This window comes from Monodon monoceros, unplaced genomic scaffold (genome assembly GCF_005190385.1).
Source record: "Monodon monoceros isolate NGI ecotype Baffin Bay Population unplaced genomic scaffold, NGI_Narwhal_1 Super_Scaffold_13, whole genome shotgun sequence".
Taxonomy (NCBI): Eukaryota; Metazoa; Chordata; class Mammalia; order Artiodactyla; family Monodontidae; genus Monodon; species Monodon monoceros.
In genome coordinates, this window is record NW_021703769.1 from 35,540,103 (window position 1) to 35,556,436 (window position 16,334).

Genomic DNA, 16,334 nt, shown 5'->3' on the forward strand with positions numbered 1-16,334 from the left:
AGGGCCCAACAAGAATCCCTTCTCACTTCCCTTCCTCATGTTGCCTTCATCTCCCTCTTCCCTCCTTTATATTTCCTTCCAGCCTCAGGGACTTTGCATGTGCTGTTCCTTTTGCCTGGAACATACTCTTTCCCCAGTTACATGCAGCGCATTCTCCCTCACATTTCTCAAATCTCTCCTGGAACATCACCTTAGCTTCCTGCATCATCTCCCCTCAGCACATCCTAACTCCTTATCTTGCTGTATTTATCTTCATTGCACTTCCACTATTTTCATGCCATACATTCATTTACTGCCATACATTCATTTGCCTCCCTGCCCATGAAGGCAACATTCTGCTCACTGCTGCATCCCCGACATCTAGAACATTCGCTGCCCAACATTAGTAGATGCTCAATACATACTTGTTTTATTGAGGTCTTTATGTTGACTGAATCCATAAATTCTAACCTAGGCGATGAATAGTTATAACCCTCAAGTTTTTTACATTTTAGCTCAAAGAAAAGCTAAGAGAATTATCTTTGGACGAGAAGCCCAAGAAAATGTGATTCAGTGATGGTCCAAAAGGTCTGGGATTCCATGGCGTTATTTTTAGAGTCACTTTTCAGGATGTAATGGGACTGTTGCTAAGAATCCATGACAAGCCTGGAGGTTGTAACCCCGGTGTCTTGGCATCTTTCCAATTTAGATCGTTATTTTCTGCTTCCCTAAATCTTTCCTGTCATTCCAGTTAGAAAATTCAGCTTTCATTTCCTCTCCTTAAAAACCTTCTGTTAAAAGAAATTGCTAACAAATTGCTGGCACTTTTCCCTCAAACCCAGTGTGCCTTTGGGTAATAGGTGCATCTGTTTGGTCACATAACTTAAAACATCTATGAAAAAACAGCCGCATGAAGGAGATATTTCTCAATTTTTTCTAAGCTGTGTGTAATACAACTTTTTCTCTGAATCCTACTCACCTCTCTGCCCACCGTTTTACCATAAACCCTACAAATAATACCAAATATTGTAACAAACTTCTTTAGTTAGAAAAGCAACTCAGTTTCTCTGATGTACTTTTTTCTCTCTTGGGATACAACTAGTTGGGGAGGATTTTGTCCCTGGTGTGTTGAAGGCAGTTCAGATGTCTTTCATTAAGCTACAGCTGGCGCTACACAGCAAACTGCAAGCACAGTCGCTGTACATCAGATTGAAAGGCAACCATCATTGAAAATCTCCACAAATAAGTCTGTTATTTTATACCAAGTTGAATTTTACTTTGATTACAAAAATAAGCTGTTACTGTGAAGTTCAAAATGCAAAGATTTGGATTTAAGTTCAGACAATTTCCAGACTGCTCATTATACTTTCTGCAGGTTGTAAATATTTGGCAAACTCCATAAATTATGCTTTGTAACCAAGTAAACAAATAAGCTCATGACCGGGTACTATAGAAATTAAATTACAAAATGTTATGTGTTATTCTTGTAGACAAAAAAGATAAGGTCAGGTAGTTTATTACAAGGGATAAAATCTTATTTTAGTCAATTGGGTTGAATGTCACAATCGCTCCGCTGAACTTGAATTATGTTGAGTAGAAGAATTTATGCAAAGGTTCTTGGAGAAGGGATTTATTCTTCGCTTTGCTGGGGAAAAAAATATCAAGTTCATGTTTAGTCTGTCCCTCCTACTGGCTTTGCTAACACACTGCAGAGCCCCGCTCCCCTCAACTAGTTCCTCTACCCCTAGTCAGGCACAGACCTACACAGGGGATCAAAGCATAAGCCTCACCTGGGACCTTCTTAAAAATGCAAATTCTTGGGCCTTATGCCAGCCTAATGAACCTGAAATTCTCAGGATGGAGCCCAGTTATCTGTTTTTGTTTCTGTTTTTGTTAATTGAAGTATAGTTGATTTACAATGTTATATTGGTTTCAGAGATACAACATAGTGATTCAGTATTTTGATGGTAATAGTTTAACTAGCCTCCCAGGTGATTCTGATGCTGGTTGAAGTTTGAGTCCCATTGGTTTAGCATACAAATGGACTTGGTCCAAAAATCATAATGATTTTGAACCCAAACAAGTTTTTATCAGATTGATTGACTGAAGCATGCAGGTAAATCTGTAGACCTATCGATCACTGGTTAGAATTCACTGAGAACACAGAAAGCACGATTAAAATGAATTCGTTTCTATGACTCTAGAAAAAAAGCTATTTCTTAAAATGCAGTTTTAAAACTGTCACTAGCTTTAAATTGCTTCTCCATTTACCACATAGCTCCAGTTTTTACTGCTAGGAAAAAATGTCATTGTGAACATAATGTATGTGTAACATGGGACTACACGTGTTTGTATGTTTTCTAATCTTTGGGGTATAATTGAAAGATGGGACACATGAGGTGATGGGTTGGACACCTTGCCTGAGATGAGACTCTTGCCTCTAGAAAAAAAGCTATTTCTTAAAATGCAGTTTTAATTGTATTATATATGCCAGTGATTCTTAAAGTGTGGTCCCCAGACCAGCAGCTCCAGCAGTACCTGGGAACTTAATCTGAGATGCAGATTCTCAGGCCCTGCCCCAGGCCTATGGAATCAGTACCCCGTGTTTTAAATAGCCCTCCAGATAAAGGCTCAAGGTGAGAACTACTGCCCTGCAGAGAAGCTCCATAAGGAGCGATTATATCCTGCTTCTCTTGCATAAGTCTTGAAGAACTTACATTAACTGCTCTGCTGCCCAGACTCACCTGAGCCGATGCCTGCTGAATACTAAAGGAGCTAAATTGTAAATCTGAACTTTCTATCCAGAGTCCAAGCCCCAATATACTAATTGATTTAAGTTCTTCACCACACTGCCTCATGGTGTTTTGAGGCTCAAGTATGGGATGGTGTGTGTGTGTGTGTGTGTGTGTGTGTGTGTGTTTCATGTTTCCAAGACTGAAAGTTGGCACGTTCTTGTTTTGTTTCTTTTTTAAACCTTCCGGAATGCATGGGAAACGAATCAGTGAGGGGCAGTAAAAAGCCATCTTGGGCTTCCCTGGTAGCGCAGTGGTTGAGAGTCCGCCTGCGGTTGCGGGGGACGCGGGTTTGTGTCCCGATCCGGGAAGATCCCTCCGCGGCTGGGCCCGTGAGCCATGGCCGCTGAGCCTGCGCGTCCGGAGCCTGTGCTCGCAACGGGAGAGGCCACAACAGTGAGAGGCCCGCGTACCGCAAAACAAAAAAAAAACCCATATTAAGGACAGAGCTGTGAATCAGAGCAGAGCAGATGCATGGGTGCATTATTTGTGAGCTTTAAATGTCCCCATCTCACCTAGGTGTTTTCTTCTTGCCAGATAAAGGTAATAGGGTTCATTTGTTTAATTGCTGGGTTGAACGCGGAGGCCATCAAACTCTGGTTCATCAGTGAATCTGTGGAATGGGTGACACTTGTCTCCTGGGGCCTCCCACGACCACCTGTCATCTCTCTCGCTCTCTCTTCCTTCCACCTTCAGTTCTCATGCTGCTCTTGCCAGACCATTTGTCCCAGGATCCAGTACTTCAGTGTCTGACCCATGGTGGTACTCTCTGCACTCTGGAATTATTTCTTTATCTCTGTATTTCCAAAAACTGTAGTTCCCTTAGACCAGAAGTTGTGGACTCAGAGATGCCTGCAGGAGCCAGGGAGATGATGTGAATAATAAAAGGTGCCAGGAGACAGACAGGGATGGAGTGGAATTTAGTGAAGTGGGGTATGCATATACCATCTGGGGGCACTTCCTGCCAGTTTTCCAACCATCAGAGCATGGCCCCATGGGAGGAGCAAAGTGAGAAAGAAGCAATGAGTGAGGCGTGGTCCGCAGCCACACTGAGCAGGCTGCAAAGTCGTCTTCAACATTTGTGTGACCCATGCATTTTTATACAGTTCTCCAGTGTTTTCTGAATGCAAAAAGAGTGTTGCTCATGGTAAGGCATGCACTCCCACCACATTCTGGTCGAAAGCACGGAAGAGCGAAAAGAAAGGAAGCCCTGTGTCCCACTTTTCCCCTTCCTAAAACCCCCACCCCCTCTCTAATATGTCTTTTTAATGCACACACAGTTTTCTTTTATACTAAGTTGGGCTCATGCTGTTTATAGAGTTTAATATAGTACTGTATTTTGTCATTAATAGTTTTTATCATGTGCATTTTCTTTGTCTTTAAAATGTTTTCTTGGGCTTCAGTGCAAGTCCCCATGACTTTTGAGGTGGGCATTTTTAGTTGTTACCCACTCTTGCTTCTTTAGAAACCTCCCAGCCTCTTAGGTACTTCTTTCAGAATGCTGTGATCTTCACAGGGGACATGTTTTCACTGCTGAGGGTTTCATGAACTTGAAGGTTTCCTAAGCAAAGACTCCATGCTGGGCCCAGTCCACAGCTGCTCGGCTTGCCCTAATTGCAAGTGTTATCAAATGACTCCATCAAGGGAATGCAGAATGAATTACTCTAATTGCACCAGAAGTTTGGATTTCACCTTTTGGCCCCTGGGACAGAAAAATGTCACTAGCTTTAAATTGCTTCTCCATTTACCACATAGCTCCAGTTTTTACTGCTAGCAAAAAATGTCATTGTGAACATAATGTATGTGTAACATGGGGCTACACGTGTTTGTATGTTTTCTAATCTTTTGGGTATAATTGAAAGATGGAACACATGAGGCGGTGGGTTGGACGCCTTGCCTGAGATGAGACTCTTGCCTCTGAGCACTGTGATCTGGAACAAATAATTTAATAATCGTAATCATAATAGTGCAGCCCATGGGCCAGATCCAGCCCTCGGCCTGATTTTGTGTGGCCAGTGAGCTAAGAACAGCTTTTAACTTTTTAAAGGATTATTAAGACAAAACAAAACATAAAAACTGTGCAACAGAGAACCATATGTGGCCCTCAAATCTTAAAGTATTTATTGCCTGGCCCTATACAGAAAAAGTTTGCTGGCCCCTAATAATTATAATAAGAGCAGCAGCAGTGATATTTTTATTTTATATTGAATGCCAGACACTGTTCAGAGTGCTTGGCCTGCATTATCTCATTTAATTCTCACAACAATCCTGTGAGGTGGATTATTCTCATTTACAGAGAAAGAAATAGGTCCAGAGGGGTTGAGAAACTTGCCCAAGGTCACACAGCCAGTAGGTGGCCAGCTGGTGTCTTGAACCCAGGCATTGGGTCCACTCCAGATCCTGTGTTCTATCACACCCTCTGCTGCAGCTCACAAGTTGAGGAATAGCCTCTTCCACCTGTAACACTGTATGATTTTACTGTACTTTTCAGGTAAATGTTTAATGTCATTATTTCTGGAAGGTATAGTCATAGAGCAGCACTTCCCAAATTGGTGGCCCACAAAATGGATTCCTCAAAGAAGTCCACATATAAAGGGGGTTCTCTGGTCAAATGAGCATGAGAAAGCCTTGTTTAGATGGGTTTCTTTACTATAGCACTCTCAGAATCAGAATTATTCTCATACCAGTCTCAGCAAGGAGGGGGGATATTCAGCTATTTCCCAAGCGTACATTCATTCATTCATTCATTCATTTATGCCCATTGAAGGGACACAAAATCTTTCAGAACTACTGCTTTACAGAAAAAAAGTCAGCAATGATGTCATAGAGGCATTGTTCAGCCCAATATTTTTCCAGATGTACCAAAACAATGTAATCTAGACATTCATTTATTCATCTTTGCCATTAACATTCTTTTTATTGTCCTTGTTTTACTGCTGCCATGTTTCTTCCTTCCCTCCCCCTTTTTGGGGGGCAAGAACAGGGGAAGGGTGGAATCTTTTCCATAAATGATAGGAAATTAGACAGTGAAACTCAAACCCATTGATTTAGATTCTTTTTAGTACCTCTTATCTTAAAAGTCATGTTTACTTTGTAGGATTACCTATAGATTTGATTTGCCTGAGCTGATAGGTGATGCTGCCTAGAAAAGGGCAGCCAGAGGCTCCTTGATTGTTGATGCTTATCCCAGACCCTCAGCAGGCGGCTTTGTCTGAATGTTGAGTTCTGCTCATTTTGGCTTAATTTACCAGCGTTGTCAACTGACACATGTCAGGAGGAAAGTGACCTCGGGGATCTTAAGTACAGGCATTAGCCAAAGAAACGACTTCATGAACACCTTTTAATTCACCAGCTGTTCACTCATCCCTTACCATCAGGATTTTGCAAATTTGACAGGTGAGACCAAAAATGCACTCTTACAAAACTGGTAGTTTCTGACCAGCATAAAATGATGCTCTTGGTTTTCTTAAAATCTTAAAATTCTTCAATTATTTTAAAGTTCTCTATATGGATGTCAAATAAGTGTTACATAAAATAAACCAAATATCTCATTTTCTTTTTGAATGATTTCTGGGGTTTGTAGGAATGGAGCTGCTCTGTGAACTTTGAGGCATTAAAGAACATCACTTATTGCTTACTGTATATTGTTTATATAGAGTGAACACAAGGCATAAATGTATTCTGAATGTATATATGTATGTATGATTTCTTAGGCTGGGTCTGTGAAATAAACTGATAACAGACAAATTAACAGGAGAAAAGGCATACAAATTAATTAAGTTTTCATTTTATGTGAACGGGGGCATCACAGAAAGAAGTGAATACCCAAAGGAGCAGTGAGATTTTAGAGTTTATATAGCACGTTAATAGCGGAAGGAGAGGGGGCGAAGGATAGATGGTTTTTAAGGAAGGTAAATGGGCCCTTAGGAGAATAGACAGGAGGTATGATTGTCTTGTGACAATTTCTATTTGGATGTGGTGCCAACTTTTCATTTTCCAGAAGAGGAGATTAGTGTTGCTTCTGGGGAGAGGATTTATGACAACTGAGTTCTGTTGGGAAGTTCTGCTTTTAGGCAGATAAGGAATTTCAGGAATTCAGATGCCTTCAGCTCAAAATAATTCTTACGCCAAAGTGGCATATTTTGGGGTGTCATATCCTGATTCTCTTCAACAGTATATTTATTGGAGTAAGTATTTGGAATTAGATGTGGTTATTTGGGACAAGGTTCATATATAGGTCCAAAAGAACATTGTTACAAGGTATCAGGTTGTCACAGGTAGAGTGAGCCTTAGGCGATGCAAAAAATTGTCTCTTAGAAATGATAGTGAACAGAAACCCATTTGGAATGGGAATTTGACACTTCAGCTTCTGGGTAATGACCAAGAATAGCACAGTGTCCCCTCCTTGCTGTGACTATTTAGAGATTTTTTTTTGACCTAGTGTTGTCAAGATAACCAGCCAGGCTGACAGACTGTTTTGACTATCTGTGAGTGACTAAACTAATTTTGACTAGGGAAGTTATAAATATTATCCAGGCCCATCCAAATCGATCTCTCAAACACAGCCACCCATACTCATATATGGCAGCTCATTTCCTGCGCAAACACCGGCTCGCTGTGCTGTGAGGGTGTGTTAAGGATCAGGCGGCACCTAATGCTTAATGCGTTCCCTTTTTCAGCGACTTAGTATTCTTCGTGAGCAGAGAGCAGCAGATGAAAAATGTATTCTCTGGAGGACACTCAGACTACATCAAGGAAAAAAGGCCCCCATCACTCCTTTTTTCTCCCCTGATTCTCTTTTAGATTTGAAAATTTCATGAGAACTATTATTAACTTCCTAAGGGCTTTGAGATCACTATTGGGTTGTCTGTCTACTGATTTTTTTTTTTTTTTTTTTTTTTACAAAACCCACATTGCTGTTTGGCTACCTACTTCAATAGTTTGCTACTGTGTGATTATCATAGGCTCATTAATTTAACCTTCCATCCTGGGTTTATCAACTGACTTTGTCTAGGACTGCAAGCATAGCTCCTTCATTATCCATGCAATTCTGTTCTGTCTCTGTTACCTTGCCCTCTTTCCCTGAGTCAGCGGTTAAGGTGACTTTCAGGTTTCTTTGCCTGATTTGTTCTCATTGTCACCACTGTCATTGCCTCCCTGTTGGCATTCTGTCCCATGACCATGAGGGAGTTTTCAACGTTGACATTGATCTCTTGCCAGGCTGACACTTAGTACGTTTTACCTGTACTTCTTTCTCTCCTTATTAGGGCCAGGAGAAAGTAGCTGACATGAAAGAGAAAATTTGTTTTATTTTTTCTTTTTAACATGATATAGAAGTCAGTCTGTGATATATATAAACAAACATCGGTAGATCTGCTACTTAATTTTAGAATGGCTTTAGCATCCCCTATGAGCACAGTCAAAGGGTAAAATGTTAAATTTTGTCAAGTCCTGCCTAAATCACCAGCCTCTTCACTCTCCTGCTTCTACCCCTGGGTTTTTCTAATTCCTGAGCCAGGCTCTGCCTCAGTCCAGGGTTGAATACTACAGGGACCAAGACATTAAAGACAGGGGCACTTAGCCTCTAATCATTCCTGCCCACTGTGTTGGCTTCAGCCTTGAGGCTGAGGTCTGATCACTGACATTTGGTGCCCTGAGTCATGCTATGATCATGTACCCCATTTCTGGGAATCATACCTCTCTCTTGTTTTTGTACCAAAAACAAGAACCTACAACAGGTCCTCAGTTGTAGGTTCACGCTAGAATTATCTACATTGTCTACAAAAGTAGATTGGTGGCCCAGCCACACTCAGATTGTTCATTAGAATCTCTGTGGTTGATGTTGAGGCTTCTGAAGTATTCCCTGGGGAATTCTACTGTACAACAGCCTCTGGGAACTGCTAATCTAGTCTCTGCATGCCATCCACGTAGTTTGCTTTCAACAATGTACCAGCTGCAAGTGTCCTCCCCTTGGCCTGCCCTCTAAGTTAAATGTTGACAATTTAATGCCAACTAATACCTTATCCTAACCAAAATGAAATGATATCATTTGCCTCAGTTATATAGACCCATAAGAGATACCTACAGTATCCTTACTTTAGAATCTGAGCCACTGCCTATATTCAGTGGCAGTCTAAAGCCCAAATACTGTCCTAAAACTCAGTTTCTAGTTTCATATAAAGATATCTTTATACATTGAATATTATTAATCTGGAGATTTGTGAAATGTTGCAACTTTACACTCTAAGACCCTGTGGAAGGAAATCTTCACTTGAAAACCTCATAGTTTACCCCAAGTACATGGAAATGAGTCTTATTGCCCTTCTTCAATGCCCTGTAGTCTTACAAGAATTCACAGTACAAAGGGATCAAAAGATGTATTTTGAATTGTATCAATTCCTGGCTTATGTTGTTTGAGCAGATGAAAAGTAATCACAGTTGACCCTTGAAGAATGCAGGAGTTAAGGGTGCCAATCCTCTCTGCAATCGAAAAACATCCATGTATAATTTATAATTCACCCTCCAAATCCATGTTTCCTCCGTATTCACGGATCCTCAGTATCCACAGTTCAGCATCCGTGGATTCAGGCAACCACAGATCATGTAGTGCTGTCATATGTACTGTAGAAAAAAAATCTACCTATAAGTTGACCTATGCAGTGCAAACCCATGTTGTTCAAGGGTTGACTGTAATTAGTAAAGCAATTAAGCACCTTGAGAATAACCAATTGAAATATGCCCTGACTTTTTGTCTCCATTTACATAAACAAACAAACCCTGTATGGATCAAGGCTTATGAGTTACAGGTCCCATGAAGTTCCCATGTTGTAGGTATTTCAGATGGCCCATCCATTGATGATTTTCACAGCTCAGACAGGGGGAAGTTGAAAGTCACTACCTACAGCATCTCACCTCACCTTGTTTCTACCCTTTAACTTCCCCTAAACGTTCGGGTCAGAACTTCTATTCTAGTGAGTGCAGATTTGTTCAGCCCAGATTGGGAGGGCATTGACAAAACCAAATAGTGATTGGGCTCTGTAAGGCCCTCACTAGAAGATTGGATATCCCAGCTGAGGGCACATGCAAAAACTTCAGTTCCCTTAGGAAACCATATCAGCTCTTCCTCAGTGGGCAGTGGGAAGAGGTGCTCAAGCTGGGAAGGCCCCCTCATAGCCCTGTGCTTCTCAGACTGGACCGTGCACACAACTCACATGGGGATCTTACCAAATGCAGGTTCTAGCCCTGTGGGACTGGGGTGAGCCTGAAGATGCTTCCTGGACATCTTGATGAAGTTAGCCACCTCTCTGAGTGGCCTGAGTCTAGAACAGAGCTTCTTAAAAGTGAGTTTGCAGAACAATCACTTGGAAAGCTCATTTCAACACAGGTTTCTGTTCCCCAGGGTCAGATTTCATAGATGGGGCCTGATGATTTGCACTGTAAAAGCTCCCAGGAGGGTCTGACTGCTGGTCACTGGACTACACCTTAGGTGGCAAGTCTCTAACTTCTGAGCCAACTTAGTTGAAGATGCCTCCACTGTCTCCACCGTAGCCTCCTCTTTGAAAAGAAACACCAGATGATTAGGGAGGTTGCTACTGAGTCTTCCCTTTAGAGAAAATTACACAGCAGATTTAGAAAGTGTCACTGAGTTTCTGTGATTTTTTGCTTTGACAGTATGCTACTTTGACTAAAAACTAAGAAGCATGCTTCTGGAACAAAATCTAGAGATAAGATTGAGTTGAAGGAACAACAACTCTGCTTGAAGTGGTGCTGACTGGAAAACAACAGAACTAGTTATTTTAGGAGGACAAATCTATGTGTATAGAAAAAGGCTAGAAGTGCAGATGGCAAAGTGTTGTCAGCTCTCAATATCGGTAATGGAATATGGGGTGATGTTGACTTTTTGCTTTATGCTTTTTTGCTTTACCTTTTTCTACACAGGGCATTTAAATATGGCTTTCATAACCTTAAAATTTTTTCCAAATGTTTTTAAAGGTAAAAGCAAGATATGTGCTCTGTAAATTCACATATTTTTCAGTTAAGTTTTGTTCTGTCTGTGTCTCTATACATTTGGGGAGTTTTTTGTTTGTTTTTTGGTTTTTGTTTTTTTCTGTAGAGAGTAATTTTTAATTTCATTTTTTTATTTTTTATACAAGTTTTAAAGGTTACTTTCCATTTACAGTGATTGCAAAATATTGGCTGTATGCCCCGTGTTGTACAACACATCCTTGAGCCTATCTTACACCCAGTAGTTTGTACCTCCCACTCCCCCACCCCGTATTGCCCTCCCCCCTCCCCACTGGTAATCACTGGTTTGTTCTCTATGTCTGTGAGTCGGCTTCCTTTGTGTTATTCTATATGTTTGCTTTTTAACAGGAAAGGGATTATTTTGTCTGTGAGAGTCCTAGTGTTTAAGGGTGAGGCCCAGCCCTTTACCTGGAAAATGGACACCACCTGCATGATGAAAATAAGTTTAAGGAATCCCAGAGGAGAGGGTGAAAATTCCCAGGAGAGAGTTAGGGGCAGCTGCCATTCCTCACTCCTTTCCCCTCGAACCATCCAGCACAAGCCCCCAAGAGTTCCTCAAAGGACCTTTTCTTAGAAGGGCTGAAATAAGCTTTAAGTTAATTTAGACAGAATTGGAAAATATTGAAAACTGAGAGAACAATAACCATTACAGCCTCCTGGGGAGGTGCAGAAGCTGCCCATTTGGACACTGGAACCGAACTGATACTGTGGGCTGGTTCCCCTGCATCCAGGCCACGTTTGCCCACTCAGGACAGCCGACCAGAGGGAAGACACCCAGAATAGTAGGAATGATACCCTGTGTCACCATGGAGCAGTGTGTGAGCTCAAAGTGTGTTGGGGAATGATCTAGAAACACTCACCCTGAGGCTTGAAGACACACCTCGTGGGGCGTTACGTAGACTATTAACGTATGTGCTTATATTCAGCAATTCAAAAACAAAAAACCTAAGTCAGTTTTTTCTGATTTTGTTAATCTGGAAACAATCGAAGAAGTTGATATGTATTTAACTCACTTCTGGCACAACTTTCCAACTAAATTCTAGGGTTCTACTGACACCTTCTGGCATTTCATCTATTTTATGTTAAAAACAAAACAAAATGCTTAACATATTTCCCACAGTCTTTTGGCCTTATTATGCCAGGTGTACATTAAGATAACAGACAGAAGGAAAGGTCTGATGGGAAGGAGACATTTGGACGAGCCCTGAATACAAATTTCCCAGACACAGAAGGCAGAGGCCGGCTGCTCAGTGACCTTGGACCAGTCTGTGGACCTCACTTTCAGCATCACCAAGAGAAGCTTTAGGTCCCTCCCCATGCCCTTTAGGGCTTGTGGGGATTCGGGGGCTTTTCTACTAACTAAAGCATAAGCCGAGTCACTGGTGTGATGACCTTAAAGGTTACACTCAAGGACTGTTCCATCACAATAAACAAACAAATTATTTCCCACATTGTATTTTCAAAAGATGGATGAATGTTGTTGAAGCCCCCTCAAAGCCTGATATCTCTGTAATTGATTTTAGAAACAACTAAATCAGAATGATCAGAAAGAACCAGCAAACAGTCTCAGAAATGATCCACTTTTTTGCCCCAGGAAACCATGGACTTCGTTTTGTGTTTTGGAACACGTAACAAGGCTTCTGTGCTGCCCAGTTCATGCCAACGAAATTATTGTGCTTTTTCTGTCCCTTCTTGGGAAACTCTGTGTGGGCCTGTGGTTTGTTTGGCCAATCACAGGATATTTGATTGTCCCCAGGGAGTTAGAGTCCCAATTTTTTTTTTTTTTTTTTTTTTTTTGTACACGGGCCTCTCACCGTTGTGGCCCCTCCCATTGCGGAGCACAGCCTCCAGACGCGCAGGCTCAGCGGCCATGGCTCACGGGCCCAGCTGCACCGCGGCATGTGGGATCTCCCTAGACCGGGGCATGAACCTGTGTCCCCTGCATCGGCAGGAGGACTCTCAACCACTGCGCCACCAGGGAAACCCTAGAGTCCCATATTTATCCTGGCAGAGGAAGTGAGGTCTGATGAGGAAAATAATTGAGGCGTTTCTTCAAGGCTGCTATTTCACTTCTTCCTCCTCCCTCAGAACCCTGACTTCACCATCATGCTTGCTGAGGCTTTCAGTGCTATTTACAGTCCCCAGAAAATGGCCTTTTCTCTTTGTGAAAGGAAATTTTCCTCGTATCACTCCCAAGTCCCCCTTCAGAAGTCTGTTAGGTATGACTGGGGCTCAAAGAGGAAAGCACAAACTCGCTGGTAGACTCACATCCATTAGGGTGACTACTATCAAAACGCAAGCAAAACAGAAAATAAGGGGTTTGGTGAGGCTGTGGAGAAATTGGAACCCTTGTGCACTATTAGTGAGATTGTAAAATGGTGCAAGTGCTGTGGAAAACAGTATGGCGGCTCCTCAAAAACTTAAAAATAAAATTACCATACAATCCAGCAATTCCACTTCTGGGTATGTATCCAAAAGAATCAAAAGCAGACTCTTGAAGAGATACTGGAGCACCCATGTTCATAGCAGCATGAGTCATAATAGCAACACAAGGATCCATTGATAGATGAACAGATAAACCTAATGTGGCCTATACGTACAATGGAATATTATTCAGCCTTAAAAAAGGAAGGAAATTCTGACACCTGCTACAACACAGATAAACCTTGAGGAGGACATTAAATTAAATAAGCCAGTCACAAAGGACAAATACTGCATGATTCCACTTACATGAGGTACCTTGAGTAGTTAAATTCAGAAAAACAAAGTAGAATGATGGTTGTCATGGGCTGTGAGGAGAGGGAAATGAAGAGTGGTTGTTTAATGGGAACAGTTTCATTTCTGCAAGATGAAAAGAGTTCTGGAGATGGATGGCGGTGACGGTTGCACAACGATGTGACTGTTAGTTAATGCCACTGAACCGATCACTTAAAAATGGTTACAGTGATAAATTTTATGTTATATGTATTATATCACAATTAAAATTAAAACCACACACACGTATAGAACCCAGGCATCACCTCTGTCCCTCACAAGTGACTTAATCCCTTGGCCATGTTAAAGCTGGTAATACTATGCAATGCTGTCCAATGGAACCTTTGGTGATGACAGAAATGTTCTTTATTTGCACCGTCCGATATGTTAGGCGCTAAGCCCATGTTGGGTTTGAGCACTTGAAGTGTGATGAGTGCGACAGATGCACTGAATTTTATTTTTATTAGGTTTAAATTTAATTAATTTAATTTAATGGATCTTTATTCAGTTTAATTTAGCCACATGCGGCTAGTGGCTGCCATGCTGGACAAGGCAGGAAGACTGTATGTCTACATTACTGTCTATTCCAAAATATTTTCCCTTCCTCAGCATAGAGCTACAGCAGTCATACAAAAAACCTAAGAAGGTAAGGTGCTGGCTTGTGTGTGGGCCCCAGTTCTGTTTGAACCCCCAGTATCAATTTGCTTCAAAGCATTTTGCCAAAAGTGTGACTCTCATTTTTAGCAATTTGGTATGGCATTCACTGGCATCGGTTTTTGGACCCAAGGGCAGAGTGGGCCTTAATTCATGCGCCAGCCTTTTCTAGTAAAATGCCCTTTGGAAACCCACATTCCTTTACTGCCACACACAGTCTTCTTCACTTTTCCTTGTAAATCCATGGAGTGATGTTATGAATTAAAACCGATGTCCAAGTCCTTATACAGAAATCATGCAAGCACATTGCTTTTTGATCTGGGTACCCTGGCATCGACGCCTATTTTACTTTTTAAGGCTTTGCTGGAAAACACAGACAGGTAAGATAGGTAACAAATTCTTACATTGAAATAGTATCACACATAAAATGGATGAACCTCGAATGCCTTCATCCTCTATAATGAGAGTAGCTAAGTATGCCATCACGTATTGTATAATGTTGCTTGAGAAATAATTAATGTTGCCAGCAGCTGTAAGGGGCTTATATTTAAACAGGCTGCAAATAGAAGGCTTAACAAGTCAATCAGTGGGCAGCATTGCTTCGTGACAACCCAGTGTTTAATGACACTGTAGATGCCACATTTATCTTCCTGGAAAGAATGAAAGCTGTTTATTAAAGCATAAAATATGAGCGTGTGGAATGAGGATGGCTGAGTGGCAGGAAGGAGATAAAGAAAAGTTTATATTCTTTTTACACAAAATGGACACGAGCTGTCTAATAAAAAAAACACCCAGTTTAGCTCTGGCAGATTTGCTCACCAAGAACACTCTTTTTCTTTTTCTTTCAGCAATGGGTCGAAGGCCTGAGATCCATCATACACAACTTCAGGGCCAACAATGTCAGTCCCATGACATGCCTCAAGAAACAGTGAGTTTTATTTGCATGATCCTTTGTTTTTGGCTGTTATCAAGCAAACAGTCAGATTAGGAGATGAAGGCTATGTATATGGACCAGGCAGCATCTTCCTTGCCTTCGCCTCTATGCTCCTGACCTTGGAGAAGATGTTGACCAATACGCACCTGTACTCTTCATGCCACCTGGCAGGGCATGTGTGATAAGCCCACAGCCTGAAACCTATTTGAAAGGAATGGTTGACGGCAGAAAGATGCTGGGTTGTGGGCCCTGTCTTTTGTGTCCCGAGACTGAGTCTGCTGATAAATAGCTCTGCATGCCTGGGGCCATATTTGGGTGCTGATGTAGCTGGAGTCTCTGTTGCATGACACTGAGAAATGGGGAGTGTGGCCAAGACAAGCACTTTTGCAAAAGCACCAATGGCTCCAGTGGAAAAGGAGCCCTGGCCCCAGGGACTGTTTAGCACCCAATCAGGGATCCAAAGGTACTTTTGAAATTCAGAAAGCAGAACTTCCTTACTCCAGCTCTGTATTCAAAATTCAGAGAGGACCTGCTTGACATGGTAGGTTTTAACCCTACGAAGCTATTCTTTCCAGGTGACATGAAAGTTACTCAAGTAGAAATTCTAGCCAAAGCCCAAATCAGCCTGTTTGAAAAGCAGTGATCCATGGAGGAGTGGGGCCACCTGTTATCACAGGGCCCTTGGCAGGCAGTCATGAGGTGCAGGAGAGAACCACACTGAGAATCTGCAGGGATAAGCCGGCATCTCTTAGCCAGGCCCAGGTCCAGCACCAAGGGTGGGGTTCCTTGGACTTCGGGCGATGGGAGGAGAGATCAGTCCTTCGGGCATTTTGCTTTTTACTTCTGGTCCCTTTGGCAGGTGCTTTAACAGCATGGACTCTGTGCTGTAAATCCCAGGTTGGCCACTTTGTTGCTGGGTCCGTCTTGGCAAATTCTTAACCTTGTGCCTCTCCGTCCTCATCTGTGAATGGAGGTGATAAGATTCCACGCAGAGGAAATAAGGTCATGGGCAGCACCTAACCCGGTGCCTGGTTCCCCATCCCTCCTCGTTCAGTATTAGTTATTTTGATTTTGACATCATCCCTCCAGTGTTTTTCCCATTGTCTTATCAGAGGGGAGTTATTTAGTCTTGTACATTCCTATTTTTTGTTCAGCTGCTTCTTGTCCTCTGCAGTTGCTGTGTCATGTTTTCTTAA

At 42.0% G+C, this 16,334-nt stretch overlaps 1 protein-coding gene across 3 annotated transcripts in view; it reads left to right on the plus strand.

Moving 5' to 3' along the window:
* Positions 1-16,334, plus strand: part of PLCB4 (phospholipase C beta 4) — a 417,084-nt gene that overhangs the window by 295,158 nt on the left and 105,592 nt on the right. For all 3 annotated transcript variants that reach the window (XM_029220101.1, XM_029220098.1, XM_029220099.1), the window contains exon 7: positions 15,053-15,132. In XM_029220101.1, coding sequence (XP_029075934.1) covers positions 15,053-15,132 — 80 coding nt within the window. The remainder of the gene's footprint in view (positions 1-15,052; positions 15,133-16,334) is intronic.